The following is an 18529-nucleotide window of genomic DNA, read 5'->3' as shown; positions in this document are numbered from 1 at the left end:
GGCCTCTCTGCCTCAGAGATTCTTTCCTTTCTTTTAGCCAACCCTTAAGTCATCTTTGAACTTAAACATCCCTTCCCTCAGAGATGCTTGCCTTGATTTCCAGGACACCATCTGTGGCTAGCATAAGTTCTTTCAGTATAACCATCCCCCAAACTTGTATTGCGTTTCATTTCATTCATCCCTCTTACTCAGGGCCTCTCAGTGACGCCAACATGCACCTTCTTAGTACAGAGACGCTGCCCGACTGATTCAGCACATGGTCACTGCTTGGTATATATTAAATGAATAAGACTAAATAAACAAAGCTTACGAGGTATCATAAGGTTTCTTTCCAAAGAGTGTAAATTTTTACTTTTCTTTTTATTTCTTTTTCTTTTTAGAATAAAATAGTGAAACAGGTGGGTTCTTTACCAATAATGCCACGCTAGTGGTAAAGAACCTGCCTGCCAATGCAGGAGACATAAGAGACTTGGGTTTGATCCCTGGGTCAGGAAGATCCCCTGGAGGAGGGCACGGCAATCCACTCCAGTATTCCTGCCTGGAGAATCCCATGGATAGAAAAGCTTGGCAGGCTATGGTCCATGGGGCGGCAGGGTTGGACATGACTGAAGTGATTTAGTATGCACACGCAGTGAAGCAGAATTGTTCTAATTCTGACTTTTAAAAATACAGGGAGCATCTCATTCAATAGATCTCAAAACTTCAGTGAAAATATGGGTTTTAAACCATAACAAGAATAGTTTTATTAGTTCTAATGTTAAATACATATTTTCTAAATAGTTAAATGTCCTGAGGCTAGATCCAGGCTAGCATGAAATAAACACTACTTAGATATAGCTGTTGTACAAGGGTAATTTTGACAATGCTAGAGAACAAAATAGATTTTCTCAAAATAGATCTGTGATTTTCAGAAGAAAATAAAAAACAAAAAAAAATCAATTTTGCAGAGATTTTTTAAATCAATCTATTAGAATTCATTTGCCTAGGTTTTCAGTTGCTTTATCTCCAAATATTCCTATTTTCCAACATTTTCTAAACTTACACTTTTAGAAAGAATTTATAATCCATCTAGGTAGCTTATGTACTATACCAAATTATTGTTTTAAAATGTTTGAGAAAATATACAAATTACAAAGTTCCACATCATTTTAATCTAGATCAAAGCCACTTGTTACTACTGCTTTTAGATCTAGAAGTGAAATTCTGAGCTTTAATTCAAGCAGCTGGGATATCCTAATCTCTTCAGAATCTAAAGTCCAAACTAAAGCATCAGTTTTTGCACAAAACACATGTTGAAAGCTTTTGGAGTGATTGGTAATTTGACCAACTGAGTGAGCATACAGACTTCTGAGCCCATGAGGAGGATCCCAGCAGACTCTTCTGGTCAGGCTGCCTTTGGAACTTGGAGAAGACTCTTGGTGGAGTCCTGGGGCTGGTGGGATGGGAGAACACTATTTGCAGACTCCCAAAATCTTTTCGCTCTTTCCAACTTAAGTCATTCAATTGTTTGTTATATAACACAAGCTGAGAGAAAATGATATTGCACAATATTGCAATTTATGATTACAAATCTGTCATTATCTGTTATAAGTTATAAACTTGGAATCTCCTTCTGAACATAGCAATCTACTTATGTTTTTTTACTTATCTGATCCTATACTTAATTAGAATTGAAATTTTAAAGATAACAGATGCTTGCCGCACTTCATTAAAATATACTGAGTAAAAATACACCACAGAAACTCCAAAATGTCACACTCTGCATATTAACTGCAACGTGATATTTGCTATAAATATAATAAAACAAGTACATTTTAACCAAAGACCATGCACAGCAATGCAGTTTAACTAACTGAAATAAGACCATAAATGAATGAATTAATTGTTTAAAGGGGGATTAAATTTTTCCATTAAAAAGTTGCAATTCTGTAATTTTTTTTTCCTTTTCTTAAAGAAAAAAATTTGAATAGTTCAATTGTAGTCCATGGACCGGGAGCAGCAGCAGCTGCCAGCTTATTAGAAACACTCTTTCCACCCCACCTTAGACCTTCTGAATCAAAATCTGCATTTTAAAAAGCAACCACTCCCAATACCCTGGAGATTAATGCACATATTAAAAGTTGAGAAGCACTGATTTGGAATTTATTGAAAGTTGCTTTGAAAGCAATGCCAACTTTCTGTCTGTGACTCTCAAATAATGCTACCTCTGTAAATGCTTAATAATAAATGACCATGAGGAGAGTTCATTCTGCCATCCTCCACCATACATCTTTTTGGATCACAAAATAAATAACTCCTATATGTATTTGTATGTATTTGTTTGCACAAAATGAGCAGAAAGTACAGAGATTTCCCACATATACCCCACCTGACACACAGGCACAGCTTTCCACATTATCAGCATCCTCCGCAAGTCTAGTACATTCGTTACGATCGATGCACCTATATTGAATCCCTGTCAGCCAAAACCTATAGCTTACATTAGGGCTCACTCTTGGTGTTGACCTTCAACTCTATGGGTTGGATAAGCATATAATTATATATAACCACCATTATAGTATCATATGGAGTATTTTCATTGAAATCGTCTAATTCCATCTATTCATCCCTCCCTTCCCCCCAACCCTGGCAACTGCTACTCTTTTTACCATCCCCCTAGTTTTTCATTTTCTAGAATATCATACAGTTGGAATTATACAACGTGTCCTTTTCATATTGCCTTCTTTCACTTAGTAACATGCAATTAAGTTTCTTCCATGTCTTTTCATGGCTCTGTGGCTCTTTTTTAACACTAAATAATATTTCATTATCTGATGCAGTACAGTTTGTTTAGCCATTCACCTACTGAAGGACATCTTGATTGCATCCAGGTTTGGCAATTATGAATAAAGTTGCTATAAGCATTTGTGTGCCAGCTTTTGTGTGTCATATATTTCAACTTCTTTGGGTAAATGACAAGAAGTGTTATTGTTGAATTATGTGGTAAGAGTGGGCTGAGTTTTGTAAGAAACAACCAAACTGCTGGTACCAGTTTGCATTTTCACCAGTAATAAATGAGAGTCCTTGTTGCTCCACAATCTTGCTGATATTTGGTATTGTCAGCATTCTGGATTTTGGATCTTCTAATAAGTTTATAGTGGTGTCTTACTACTGTTTCAATTTGCATGCCTGATGATACATGATGTAGACATCTATTCACATGAGGTTAGTTTTTGCTTTCATTACTCTGAAATTTCCTTCTTACAATGTCCTAATTAGATTTCCAATTGCTTTCTACTAAAGAAAAGTTATGTCAGTATCCATGTTAATTGTGCCTTAACAGGCATCCTGAGATGTGAACATTGAGAATAACATATTTCATATGGACAGGAACCCCTGTAGCTTCTCTTTGTTAAAGGACATTTTCCTCTGGCTCTTTTATATGGATGCAGTTTTTGTATTTTAACACCTAAGTAGATTGGTGGAATTAAATTTTATCTAAACTCTACAATGTACAAAGAAGACAATTTATTTATATATATATATACATATATGTATATATATATATATATATATTGATGCTTTTGAACTGTGGTGTTGAAGAAGACTCTTGAGGGTCCCTTGTACTGCAAAGAGATCGAATCAGTCCATCCTAAAGGAAATCAGTCCCAAATATTCATTGGACAGACTTATGCTAAAGCTGAAACCAATCCTTTGGCCACCTGATGCGAAGAACTGACTCATTGGAAAAGACCCTGATGCTGGGAAAGATTGAGGGCAGGAGGAGAAGGGGACAACAGAGGATGAGATGGTTGGATGGCATCACTGACTCAGTGGACATGAGTTTGAGTAAACTCTGGGAGTTGGTGATGGACAGAGAGGCCTGGCGTGCTGCAGACCATGGGGTGGCAAAGAGTCGTAGAAGACTGAGCGACTGAAATAACTTATACCATCACATGGTGTCTGTCCCATTAATTTGAAACATTTAGGGTAAAATAACCTTGTTTTTGTTAAGTAAATGAGGACTCAGTCATGTCAATTTTCTATTTCATTTCCTTTCAGAACTTGGTTTGAGTATATGTTGGGAGAGGTTCAGTTCAGTTCAGTTCGGTCGCTCAGTCGTGCCCGACTCTTCACGACCCCATGAACTGCAGCACGCCAGGCCTCCCTGTCCATCACCAACTCCTGGAGTTCACTCAAACTCACCTCCATCAAGTCGGTGATGCCATCCAGCCATCTCATCCTCTGTTGTCCCCTTCTCCTCCTGCCCTCAATCCCTCCCAGCATCAGAGTCTTTTCCAATGAGTCAACTCTTCGCATAAGGTGGCCAAAGTACTGGAGTTTCAGCTTTAGCATCATTCCTTCCAAAGAACACCCAGGACTGATCTCCTTTATTTTTTTTTAATTTTATTTTATTTTTAAACTTTACATAATTGTATTAGTTTTGCCAAATATCAAAATGAATCCATCACAGGTATACATGTGCTCCCCATCCTTTAGAATGGACTGGTTAGATCTCCTTGCAGTCCAAGGGATGCTCAAGAGTCTTCTACAACACCACAGTTCAAAAGCATCAGTTCTTCGGTGCTCAACTTTCTTCACAGTCCAACTCTCACATCCATACATGACTACTGGAAAAATCATAGCCTTGACTAGACGGACCTTTGTTGGCAAAGTAATGTCTCTCCTTTTGAATATGCTACCTAGGATAGTCATAACTTTCCTTCCAAGGAGTAAGCATCTTTTAATTTCATAGCTGCAATCACCATCTGCAGTGATTTTGGAGCCAAAAAAATAAATAAATAAATAAAGTCTGACACTGTTTCCACTGTTTCCCCATCTATTTCCCATGAAGTGATGGGACCAGATGCCATGATCTTCATTTTCTGAATGTTGAGCTTTAAGCTGACTTTTTCACTCTCCTCTTTCACTTTCATCAAAAGGCTTTTTAGTTTCTCTTCACTTTCTGCCATGAAGGTGGTGTCATCTGCATATCTGAGGTTATTGATATTTCTCCCAGCCATCTTGATTCCAGCTTGTGCTTCTTCCAGCCAGTTGCCAATATGACCATGGTTTGAGGAAGAAGCTTCTCTTCCCTGTGAACTGCGAGCTGATCATCATCACGTTTCTATTGCATGGTGACTGCAGGTCTACGCAGGCCCCTAGACCGGCATCTACTGAGGAAAGATTGCAACTTTTGGAACATCATTCATTCCTGCTGGCTACCTTTCACCTGGATCATACAGATTCCTATCTCAGCAACCTGTGCTCCCCCTCTCCCCGACAGCCCTTCAGTGCTGTTAGCATCTCATTGTCTCCTCAACACTGTTTGTGGTCATTTCTGGACCTTGTATATGCTAGACACAAGCCAAGTGGAATCAAAAGCCTTAGCTTTTGTGTGTCACTTGGCATCTTCATTCACAGAAATGCTGCAGTATTATTCTCACTTCATGTTGAATGAAGCTCAAGTTAGGTCTTACTATAACAATAATTTTCAAAAGTCATCTAGGAATATTTGTTTAAATACTTAGGCTTTGCTCCCAAGTTCAATTCAGTCAGTTCAGTCTCTCAGTCATGTCCGACTCTTTTTGACCCCATGAACCCCAGCACGCCAGGCCTCCCTGTCCATCACCAACTCCCAGAGCTTACTCAAACTCATGTCCATCGTGTCAGTGATGCCATCCAACCAACTCATCCTCTGTCATCCCCTTCTCCTCCCACCTTCAATCTTTCCCAACATCAGGATCTTTTCAAATGAGTCAGCTCTTCGCATCAGGTGGCCAAAGTATTGGAGTTTCAGCTTCAGCATCAGTCCTTCCAATGAATATTCAGGACTGATCTCCTTTAGGATGGACTGGTTGGATCTCCTTGCAGTCCAAGGGACTCTCAAAAGTCTTCTCCAACACCACATTTCTTCAGCACTCAGACTTCTTTATGTGCCAAATCTCACATCCATACATAACTACTGGAAAAACCACTATTATTATAGGAACCTTTGTTGGTAAGGTAGTGTCTCTGTTTTTTAATATGCTGTCTAGGTTTGTCATAGCCTTTCTTCCAAGGAGCAAACATCTTTTAATTTCATGGATACAGTCACCATCAGCAGTGATTTTGGAGCCCAATAAAGTCTGCCATGGTTTCCTTTGTTTCCCCATCTATTTGCCATAAAGTAATGAGAATGGATGACATGATCTTAGTTTTTTGAATGTTGAGTCTTAAGCCAGATTTTTCACTCTTCTCTTTCACCTTCATCAAGAGGGTCTTTAGTTCCTCTTCACTTTCTGCCTTTAAAGTAATATCATCTGTATAGCCTATGATTCATCCACCTAACTTTTCATATGATGTACTCTGCATATAAGTTTGATAAACATGTGACAATATAGAGCCTTGACCTACTCTTTTCCCAATTTGGAACCAGTCTGTTATTTCATGTCTGGTTCTAACTGTTACTTCTTGACCTGCATAAAAGTTTCTCAGAAGGCAGATAAGGTGGTCTGGTAGTCCCATCTCTTGAAGAATTTTCCACAGACAGCTTTAGTATAGTCAGTGAAACAGAAATAGATGTTTATCTGGAATTCTCTTCCTTTTTTATGATCCAACGGATGTTAGCAACCTGATCTCTAATTCCTCTGCCTTTTCTAAATTCACCTTGAACATCTGGAAGTTCTTGGTTCATGTACTGTTGAAGCTTAACTTGGAGAAATTTGAGCATTACTTTGCTAGCGTGTGAGATGAGCGCAATCGTGCAGTAGTTTGAGCATTCTTTGGCATCACCTTTCTTAGGGATTGGAATGAAAACTGACCTTTTCCAGTCCTGTGGCCACTGCTGAGTTTTCCAAATTTGCTGGCACATTGAGTGCAACACTTTCACAGCATCATCTTTTAGGATTTGAAATAGCTCAACTGGAATTCCATCACCTCCACTAGCTTTGTTTGTAGTGATTCCCCCTAAGGTCCATTTAACTTTGAACTCCAGAATGTCTGGCTCTAGGTGGGTGATCACACCATCATGGTTATCTGGGTCATGAAGATCTTTTTTGTACAGTTCTGTGTATTCTTCCCACCTTTTTGAACCTCTTCTGCTTCTGTTAGGTCCATACCAGTTCTGTCCTTTATTGTGCCCATCTTCGTATGGAATATTCCCTTGGTATCTCCAATTTTCTTGAAGAGATCTCTGGTCTTTCCCATTCTGTTGTTTTGTTTTGTTTTCTTTGCATTGATCACTTAGGAAGATCTTCTTACCTCTCCTTGCTATTCTTTGAAACTCTGCATTCAGATGGTATATCTTTCCTTTTCTCCTTTGCCTTTTGCTTCTCTTCTTTTCTCAATTATTTGTAAGGCCTCCTCAGACAACCATTTTGCCTTGTTGCATTTTTTTTCCCTTGGGAATAGTTTGATAGTTTGATCACCACCTCCTGTACAATGTCATGAACCTCCGTCCATAGTTGATCAGGCACTCTATCAGATCTAGTCCCTTAAATTTATTTCTCACTTCCACTGTATAATCATAAGGGATTTGATTTGGATGACCACTGAATGGTCTAGTGGTTTTCCCTACTTTCTTTAATTTAAGTGTGAATTTGGCAATAAAGAGTTCATGATCTGCCACAGTCAGCTCCTGGTCTTGTTTTTGCTGACTGTATAGAGCTTCTCCATTTTCAGCTGCAAAGAATATAATCAATCTGATTCGGTATGGACCGTCTGGTGATGTCCATGTGTAGAGTCTTCTCTTGTGTTGTTGGAAGAGTGTGTTTGCTCTGACCAGTGCATTCTCTTGGCAAAGCTGTTAGCCTTTGCCCAGCTTCATTTTGTACTCCAGTGGGCGTGAATGAAGATCAGTACTTTTCAAACTGAGCTAACCGCCTCTACTTCTGCATCACTGCTTTTCCTCATATGCCTCCATTTTATAGTTTTCTCCTTCTCAGTGCAGTATTTATCCTTCTCTTTTCTCTGAAACCATTATGATGCATGGAGTGCAGAAGTCATATTATTAAGGGAATATATTAATATCAAAAGATAATATAAAATATTATCTTTATTACATATGTCCCCTTAAAGTATCTATAACATCAAATAGGAATTTTTATAGAAGTCAAGAAAGACATTAACAGGGATACAGGCCTCCTTGCAAATATCTAAATTCCCATCCTCCTAAAAAATTACATTTTTTATAAATGTATCTTTAACATAGATTTCTACAGTTCTGTGGATACATTTTGTTTCTTCTGTTATTATCATTATCTTAAACTTCTTTTTCCTTGGATATAAACTAATGCAAAAATTCATTGAGTAAAGTCTATATATTTCTTGTTATTTAAAAATGTTTGAAGCAAGCAATGCTGTGAATTTTTATTAATTTGTTGTGGAGGTGATTATTGTTTAAATCTGCAGTCCACAGTAATAATCAGTGATCCCATGGATAGTAGCCTGTCAGACTCCTCTGCCCATGGAATTCTCCCAACAAAGAATACTGTACTGGGTAGCCATGTCCTTCTCCAAAGGATCTTCTCAACCCAGGGGTCAAGCCCAAGTCTCCCACACTGCAGGCAGATTCTTTATCATCTGAGTCACCAGGGAAGCTCAATAAAGAGCTATTACAATTAAAACACTCTTTCAATGCATAACTCTGAGTAGGAAAATATTATCCTCTTTTTCTGAGTAAAAAAATCTGGCGTGCAGTCAATGTTCAAAGACAATTCCAAAGACACATTTCTGCTCTTGGGTGGAATAACAATGCAAATGCAAGTCTTCTGGATCAAAATTTAGTGTTTTTTTTTTTAATGTGTCTATTTGATTTCCCATGTCTGTGCATATACCAAAAGTTTACCTTCTGTCTAGATGATCTACCAAAAAAAAAAAAAAAGTTTAGATAATGGTCACAGTTGCAAACAGCGCTTTGTCTCATTCTCGTCCCGCACTCACATTTTTTGCTCATGTAGCAATGTTTCCCTATGTCTCTGCCATGTGTTCCATTTATTTTCATTAGTGCAGCATTGCTCCAAGTCGTTTTAATGGTTATATAAAGCATTTCTTCTGTTCTCCTTGCACATGACTGTCTTACTTCACTGCTTAGCAAATGCCCTGGCATAAGGATTCGCACAAGCTGCCACAGCAAAGGAGGTGTCATACTTCAGTCTGGCTATTGTGTCTGTCACAGGACACTTGAATTAAATGAATTATAAAGTGTTGAGAATATGACAATGATAACAGGTAAAGGTTATTGATGAATGATTTAATAGTGCAGGAATTTAGTGTCTACTAAGATTCTTGTTTCCTCAACGATTTTATCCTGCCAAATGTTCTCTGAATTAACTGCAGCTCTCTTCTCATCAACTGGGCATATATGAGTTTATCACATTACATGAGGGACCAGTGTAAGCTAAGTGTAGACGAGATTTATAATTTCTTAATATACTTTATGTAATTTATCTTAATTCCATTTTAAGATATTTTATTGTTACTTTAGAGCAGATGATTTTTCATGATCAAAAAAGAGAGAAACATTTTGTATTTCTTAACAGTCACATGATTGTATTCATTACACATTTTTACTTGCCTGATTTTGCTTTTACTATGAGACATGGATACTGAATTAAATCAAATGCCTTTTCATCATCTGTAGATATCATCACATAGTTTCTCTTTGAGCTACTAATATTACAAAATTTTAATAACAGATTTTCTAAAAAATCTTAGTACTCATGAGATGAAGTCAACTTAACTGTAGTGTACCAATATGCTAATACACTATTGCAAACATTTTATTTTTTATGTATGCCTATATGTGGACTTCTCTGGTGGCTCAGGTAGTAAAGAATCAGCCTGCAATGCAGGAGATCTGGATTCAATGCCTGGGTGTGGAAGATCCCCTGGAGAACGGAATGGCAACACACTCCAGCATTCTTGCCTAGAGAATCCCCAGAGACAGAGGAGCCTAGCAGGCTACAGTTCAAGAAGTTGCAAAGAGTCAGACACCACTGAGCAACTAGCACTATTTCTCTGCCTGTATGTGCTGTGCTTACAACCCAGCTTTCCCGTGTTGCATGCGAATTCTTCACCGTCTGAGTCACCAAGGAAGCCTAAGAATACTGGAGTGGGTAGCCTATCCCTTTCACCAGGGTATCCTCCCAAACGAGGAATCTACCTGGGGTCTCCTTCATTGCAGTCAGATTCTTTATGAGCTGAGCTACCAGGGAAGCCCAATATGCCTTATCAGTTCAGTTCAGTTCCGTCGCTCAGTCATGTCCAACTCTTTGTGACCCCATGGGCTGCACGCAGCACGCCAGGCCTCCCTGTCCATCACCAACTCCCAGAGTCTACTCAAACTCATATCCATTGGAGTTGGTGATGCCATCCAGCCATCTCATCCTCTGTCGTCCCCTTCTCCTCCAGCCCTCAATCCCTCCCAGCATCAGTCTTTTCCAATGAGTCAACTCTTCACATGAGATGGCCAAAGTATTGGAGTTTCAGCTTTAGCATCAGTCCTTTCAATGAACACCCAGGACTGATCTCCTTTAGGATGGACTGGTTGGATCTCCTTGCAGTCCAAGGACTCTCAAGAATCTTCTCCAACACCACAGTTCAAAAGCATCAATTCTTTGGCACTCAGCTTTCTTGACAGTCCAACTCTCACATTCATACATGACCACTGGAAAAATCATAGCCTTGACTAGATGGACATTTGTTGGCAAAGTAACATCTCTGCTTTTAAATATGCTATCCAGGTTGGTTATAACTTTTTTTCCAAGGTGTAAGCATCTTTTAGTTTCATGGCTGCAGTTACCATCTGCAGTGATTTTGGAGCTCAGAAAAATAAAGTCTCACACTGTTTCCCCATCTATTTCCCATGAAGTGATGGGACCAGATGCCATGGTCTTAACGTTCTGAATGTTGAGCTTTAAACCAACTTTTTCACTCTCCTCTTTCACTTTCATGAGAGGCTTTTTAGTTCCTCTTCACTTTCTGCCATAAGGGTGGTGTCATCTGCATATCTGAGGTTATTGATATTTCTCCCAGCAGTCTTGATTCCAGCTAGTGCTTCTTTCAGTAGACATTTCTCATGATGTACTCTGCATATAAGTTAAATAAGCAGGGTGACAATATACAGCCTTGACATACTCCTTTTCCTATTTGGAACCAGTCTGTTGTTCCATGTCCAGTTCTAACTGTTGCTTCCTGACCTGCATATAGGTTTCTCAAGAGGCAGGTCAGGTGGTCTGGTATTCCCATCTCTTTTATAATTTTCCACAGTTTATTGTGATCCACACAGTCAAAGGCTTTGGCATAGTCAATAAAACAGAAATAGATGTTTTTCTGGAACTCTCTTGCTTTTTCCATGACCCAGTGGATGTTGGCAATTTGATCTCTGGTTCCTCTGCCTTTTCTAAAACCAGCTTGAACATCAGGAAGTTCACGTATTGTTGAAGCCTGGCTTGGAGAATTTTGAGCATTACTTTACTAGCATGTGAGATGAGTGCAATTGTGTGGTAATTTGAGCATTCTTTGGCATTGCCTTTCTTTGGGATTGGAATGAAAACTGACCTTTTCCAGTCCTGTGGCCACTGCTGAGTTTTCCAAATTTGCTGGCATATTGAGTGTAGCACTTTCACAGCATCATCTTTCAGGATTTGAAATAGCTCCACTGGAATTCCATCACCTCCACTAGCTTTGTTCGTAGTGATGCTTTCTAAGGCCCACTTGCTTTCACATTCCAGGATGTCTGGCTCTAGGTGAGTGATCACACCATTGTGATTATCTGGGTCATGAAGATCTTTTTTGTACAGTTCTTCTGTGTATTCTTGCCACCTCTTCTTAATATCTTCTGCTTCTGTTAGATCCATACCATTTCCGTCCCTTATTGAGCCCATCTTTGCATGAAAGGTTCCCTTGGTATCTCTAATTTTTTTAAGAGATCTCTAGTCTTTCCCATTCTGCTGTTTTCCTCTATTTCTTTGCATTGATCACTGAGGAAGGCTTTCTTATCTCTCCTTGTTATTCTTTGGAACTCTGCATTCAAATGGGAATATCTTTCCTTTTCTCCTTTGCTTTTTGCTTCTCTTCTTTTTACAACTATTTATAAGGCCTCCTCAGACAGCCATTTTGCTTTTTTGCATTTCTTTCCCATGGGGATGGTTTTGATCCCTGTCCCCTGTACAGTGTTTCAAACCTCCATCCATAGTTCATCAGGCACTCTGTCTATCAGATCTAGTCCCTTAAATCTATTTCTCACTTCCACTGTATAATGTAAGGGATTTGATATAGGTCATACCTGAATGGTCTAGTGGTTTTCCCTACTTTCAATTTAAGTCTGAATTTGGCAATAAGGAGTTCATGATCTGAGCCACAGTCAGCTCCTGTCTTGTTTTTGCTGACTGTATAGAGTTTCTCCATCTTTGGCTGCAAAGGCTATAATCAATCTGATTTCGGTGTTGACCATCTGGTGATGTCCATGTGTAGAGTCTTAATAGTCATAACTAAAAACTGATATTTCTTATTTATGCTATTCTTGTGAAATCTTGTTATACAGGCATGGCAAATACACAACCTATATTCATTTTCTATACTCCAAAAATATTAAATTGCATAGAAAGTACCTTTTTTTAAAAAGAACATCTAGTCATATCACTGAGACTATGAGTTTCTAATTTTTGCTTTTGTTCTATTTTGGCTTCAAAAATACTTTTGAAGAGTTATTTTTACAACTCTTTTATTCATACCATAATTACTTTTATTTATGTCATCTTGAATAATTTTAGTAGTATGTATTTTTTACAAAATGAACCAGAAACATCTAGATTATTCTCGGGTTACATGAAATATTCTCTCACAAATTACAATTTATTTAGTTTTCTCTGTATCATTTACTATATTCTCATTCCTAATCGTATTTTATCTTATTAAGATTATTGTATAGGGATAGTTGTTTAATGAAAAAATTCGGGAAGTTACACATATTTATTAGTCCCAGTTATCATATAACCTAATTAAAATGCCTGAAGAATTATGGTAGGAATTCAGCCTTCCTCACTAATATCCATTTTCCTGGCGGATCCGTAACATGGAGTACTGGGAACTGATCAAACACTCAGTATTGAGTTCCACATGTTCTTCTGTGCACTCACACACATCTGCACACACACGCACACATCCGCACACACAAAGGCTTGCTTTCAGAAGAAGACATCATTACCTTGTCTCTTCCTCTTTGAAAAGTTTAGGCAGCCTGACTTTTTTCTGCAAGAATATTTTAGGATATTGCTTCATAAACACATTGTGTGCTGATAGAATATTGGTTCGGCTTAAAAGAGAGAGAGAGAAATTATTATAAGTGCCATAAGGCTTCTGAAAGAAAGATTTTAAACTCAATATATACAACTTAATTCTATACTTTTTAGTCTAAAAAAGCAAGTGACAAAAATATGAAGCATAAACATTTTATGCTTAAAAAATATCCACTATAAAAATTGTCTGTAGTGTGTTTCACTGAGAAATATTTTAAGAATAATAAATTTAGGGTAATGCTAATTGTCAAAAAATTATTTTTTTAGCTGAGTCTTCTTAAAATTTTATTTCTGTAATTTATTAAAGTGCTTATAAAATATACCACATAATTAAAATTCTCCCAAGATGATTCATATATAGTTTAGTATTGTATTAGTATTAGTTGCTCAGTTGTGCCTGACTCTTTGCGACCCCATGGACTGTAGCCCACCAGGCTCCTCTGTCCATGGAATTCTCCAGGCAAGAAAACTGGAGTGGGTTGCCATTCCCTTCTCCACATATATAGTTTACATACACATTATTCAAAGTATAGTTATCTGAATCTTTGCAATTATTTATGAAAATCTCATGTGCTATTGTTTTAGGATCAGAATAAAGATGTTTTCAAGCAGTATTTCAGCATTTCTGAAATCCAGATCACTGGACTCATCTCAGGTGTTTTTTAAAGATAGATTTCTGATCCTTTTCCTGATGAAGCAAGATCTCCAAAGGTAGAGTCTGGGTAGTCTTCTTTATTTTAAATATCAACCTCCAGGTGATTCCTACTTGTATACAGGTTTCAATCCAGTGAAAATATTTTAATATGTGAATAACAAAATCTAATGAAATATAGCAAATTGTCAGTGTTAGGTAATGACATTTGTTTCTGAAAAGTCTGCTTCATTCAATTTTTAACTGAAAACATCATGAAAATTTGGTCAGTTTTTTAGAATATTGAGTGCTCATCTCGACAGCTTGCATCAATAATTATCAAAAATTATCATACTTAAAATTGAACATTGACAAACGTCTTAATCAACATTTGCCTCATGACATTGCATATGAAAGTCTTCAAGATTTCCATGTTTCATTGTCAATGTAAATAACAGCACCACACTTTAAAATATTTGTAGCATCTTTTTTCTCTTGGCCTGAGTTCATAAAGTACTATGTTAATTCTTTACACAAAACAGAGTATATACTTTAAGAATCCTATTTAATTTAACTTAACTGATTCAAATAATGCAATGTGTGATTTATATGACATTAGAAATTTTCATTCCTACTCAGACTCTGTAGAGATGCACGGACCAAGAATCTACTGTTTTTCTAAACTCCAATCACTGAAACCATTGGGAAATTTCCTAAGATCTTTCTTTCTTTCTTTTTCTATCTGGAACACACATTTTGCAATCATCTGTTTTTTGGATTGTTATTTCTTATATGACAAACATTTTGCTAAGGTCTTTACATTACTTTTCTCTAATTCTATATTTATATAACATGAAAAGATTAAGTTCAGTTAGTTCAGTTGCTTAGTTGTGTCCGACTCTTTGTGACCCCATGAATTGCAGCATGCCAGGCCTCCCTGTCCATCACCAACACCCGGAGTTCACCCAAACTCATGTGCATTGAGTCAGTGACGCCATCCAGCCATCTCATCCTTTGTTGTCCCCTTCTCCTCCTGCCCTCAGTCCCTCCCAGCATCAGGGTCTTTTCCAATGAGTCAACTTTTCGCATGAGGTGGCCAAAGTATTGGAGTTTCAGCTTTAGCATCAGTCCTTCCAATGAACACCCAGTACTGGTCTCTGTTAAGATGGACTGGTTGGCTCTCCCTGCAGTCCAAGGAACTCTCAAGAGTCTTCTCCAACACCACAGTTCTTTTGAATTGTGGTTCATCAATTCTTCAGTGCTCAGCTGTCTTCACAGTCCAACTCTCACATCCATACATGACCAATGGAAAAACCATAGACTTGACTAGACAGCCCTTTGTTGGCAAAGTAGTATCTCTGCTTTGGAATATGCTATCTAGGTTGGTCATAACTCCTTTTTCTTCCAAGGAGTAAACGTCTTTTAATTTCATGGCTGCAATCACCATCTGCAGTGATTTTGGAGCCCCCAAAAATAAAGTCTGTCACTGTTTCCACTGTTTCCACTTTTTCCCCATCTGTTTGCCATGAAGTGATGGGACCAGATACCATGATCTTTGTTTTCGGAATGTTGAGCTTTAAGCCAAGTTTTTCACTCTCCACTTTCGCTTTCATCAAGAGGCTTTTTAGTTCCTCTTCACTTTCTTCCATAAGGGTGATGTCATCTGCATATCTGAGTTTATTGATATTTCTTCCAGCAATCTTGATTCCAGCTTGTGCTTCTTCCAGTCCAGTGTTTCTCATGATGTACTCTGCATAGAAGTCAAATAAGCAGGGTGACAATATACAGCCTTGACGTACTCCTTTTCCTATTTGGAACCAGTCTGCCATTCCATGTCCAGTTCTAACTGTTGCTTCCTGCATATATGTTTCTCAACCTGGTTCAAGCTGAAAAGATTGGTATTATTTAATTCCACTTACACATAAACTACAAAAGTAATATTAATTTGCCTAACTCATTTAACTAGGAAATAGAGGATAAAGGGTACATATGAAAATTAAATTGACTTCTAAACCCATTCTCTCAAACTTTTGGATATGCTACCCTACTAAATAATAAACATGTCAGTTCTTACTATGTGTCAAGGCATTATTCTAGGCAGTTTGCATGTATCTGATCATTTAATTCTTATACCATTTTATTAGCTAATACTCTTACTGTCATCTACGTTTTCTAGACTATAATACTGAGGCCCAAAGGAGTACGAAAGCATAATCTTTTTATTATTCTACATGGATCCAGTGTTCCAAGACTTGGAACCTTATTCCAATTGGTAATCTACATAAATCATCTTTGGAGTGGCTAAGAAATTTGTATCAAAGTGCTAAAACATTCACTTTTGTTCTTTTCTATGTATGGCTAAGATGTTTGCTTCATGTAACCCTTGAGAATTTTCCAAGTGTGATGGCTGGTGTACATGTAACTGGTGTTTATAATTTGTGTCTCCAAAGTCATGTTCCCAAGAAGTGAAAGATGTGGAAAGGTTAAAGTGGAAGAGTTAAGTGCTAGAGTCAGTCTTCAGAATGAGGCCCTGTGTGCCGAATGACGCTCTGATGGCTGTTCCATATTGAGGTCCTGTGTGCCGAATGACGCTCTGATGGCTGTTCCGTATTGAGGTCCTGTGTGCCGAATGACGCTCTGATGGCTGTTCCGTATTGAGGCCCTGTGTGCCGAATGACGCTCTGATGGCTGTTCCGTATCACAAAACGCAGACTACTCCTATTTCCGAGTTTCTTGTTGAAACAAAATCATGCAATCCTATGTGTTTAGTCAGAATGCATTTTTGTTTAAAACCGTGTGAAATTTGTACATGAATGCATGTGAATGTGGATGAGAAGTAGATTTGAAGAAACATGAAATAAATATAATTAGAAAGCCAAGGACGAAGAAAGATTTAGAACTACAGTAGGGTTGGAGAGTAGATCATGGATCCAAATAACTACTTGACAATTTGAGCACTGTCCAGAAGATACTTATATTTTCCCATGGTGTGCGTAGACACTGCCTATGAATAAAATTGGTCATTTCATTGAGGTTAATCTGCAAGGAAATTCACCTACAAGGAAAAAACTCCAAATTCTTCAAGCAGATAAAGAAAAGATACATGAGAAAACCTATAGCTTTAGGAGATCAATCAAGATTGTGGAGTAAGAAGATGTGTAGCTTATCTCCCCACTCAAACACACCAAAAATAGATGTATATGAAACACATGAAAAGATGCTCAACATTGCTTATTATTAGAGAAAGGCAAATCAAAAACCACAATGAGATGTCACCTCACACCGGTCAGAATGGGCATCATCAAAAAGTCTACAAACAATAAATCCTGGGGAGAGTGTGGAAAGGGAAAGCTCTTGCATTGCTGGTGGGAATGTAAACTGATGCAGCCGCTATGGAAGACGGTTTGGAGATTCCTTAAAAAACTAAGAATAAAACCACCATATGACCCAGCAATCCCACTCGTAGGCATGTACCCTGAGGAAACCAGGGTTGAAAAAGACACATGTATCCCACTGTTCATTGCAGCACTATTTACAACAGCTAGAACATGGAAACAACCTAGATGCCCATCGATAGATGAATGGATAAAGAGGTTGTGGGACATATACACAATGGAATATTACTCAGCCATAAAAAGGAAGGCACTGGACTCAGTTCTGACGAGGCGGTTGAACTTATTATACAGAAGGAAGTGAGTCAGATTGAGAAAGATAAATATCGTATTCTAACGCACATATACAGAATCTAGAAAAATGGTTCCAAAGAATTTATTTCCAGGGGAGCAATGGAGAAACAGATATAGAAAACAAACAGACTAATGGGCATGGGAGAGGGGAGGAAAGGATGAGATGTATGGAAAGAGTAATGTGGAGACTTGCATTACCGTATGTAAAATAGATGGCTGAAAGGAATTTGCTGTTATGTCTCAGGAAACTCAAACAGGGGCTCTGCGTCAACCTAGAGGAGTGGGACGGGCAGGGAGATGGGAGGGAGGTTCAAAAGGGAGGGGGAATATGTATACCTGTGACTGATTCATGTTGGGGTTTGATGGAAAACAGCAAAATTCTATAAAGCAATTATCCTTCAATTAAAAAAAAAAGAAACACACACACAAAACATATGTATATGAAGAACAATCCGCATTGAAAATTAACTAGAAACTGGCAGAAGGAATCCTGTTCAACCAAGGCTGTAAGAAATATGCACACATAATCAGGTGGCAAGGGAAGGAAAATGATTAGGTCAGACCGTGCCCCAGGAAAGGACTCAGAGGAAAAGGGAGACAACAAGGGGGACACCCGATCTGGGTGTGGGGGTCTCAGCCCAGAGGTCCTACATGGGAAACAGGAGCCTCCTCGGCTCACTGAAGGACTGCTGAAGCTAAAAGGTGGGCTGCGGAAAACCGGGACTCCATTCACGCAGAAAGCCAGTTGGCTAATTCTAACCTGAACCTAACCCTATGGTTATACCCTGGCATGTATCTCATCCCCAGTCAAACAAACATGCATTCTTCCTCCCTCAATGACACAGAGTGGCACAGGACCTGGGGAGGCCATGAGTAGGGAAAGATGTGCATACGGGGGGCAGAGGCCACAGGGTACCGGGAAGAGTCTGGGTGGGGCGGCAGCGACTGCTGTT

The 18529-nt window shown here is 38.4% G+C and overlaps 1 protein-coding gene across 1 annotated transcript in view; it reads right to left on the bottom strand.

The window, feature by feature from the left end:
- Positions 1-18529, bottom strand: part of CNBD1 (cyclic nucleotide binding domain containing 1) — a 383222-nt gene that overhangs the window by 317224 nt on the left and 47469 nt on the right. Inside the window, exon 3 of the mRNA XM_070382901.1 lies at positions 13169-13276. Coding sequence (XP_070239002.1) covers positions 13169-13276 — 108 coding nt within the window. The remainder of the gene's footprint in view (positions 1-13168; positions 13277-18529) is intronic.

This window comes from Bos mutus, chromosome 14, assembly GCF_027580195.1.
Source record: "Bos mutus isolate GX-2022 chromosome 14, NWIPB_WYAK_1.1, whole genome shotgun sequence".
Lineage (NCBI taxonomy): Eukaryota > Metazoa > Chordata > Mammalia > Artiodactyla > Bovidae > Bos > Bos mutus.
Note: the sequence above shows the minus strand (reverse complement) of the source record. Positions and strands in the feature narration are given on the sequence as shown.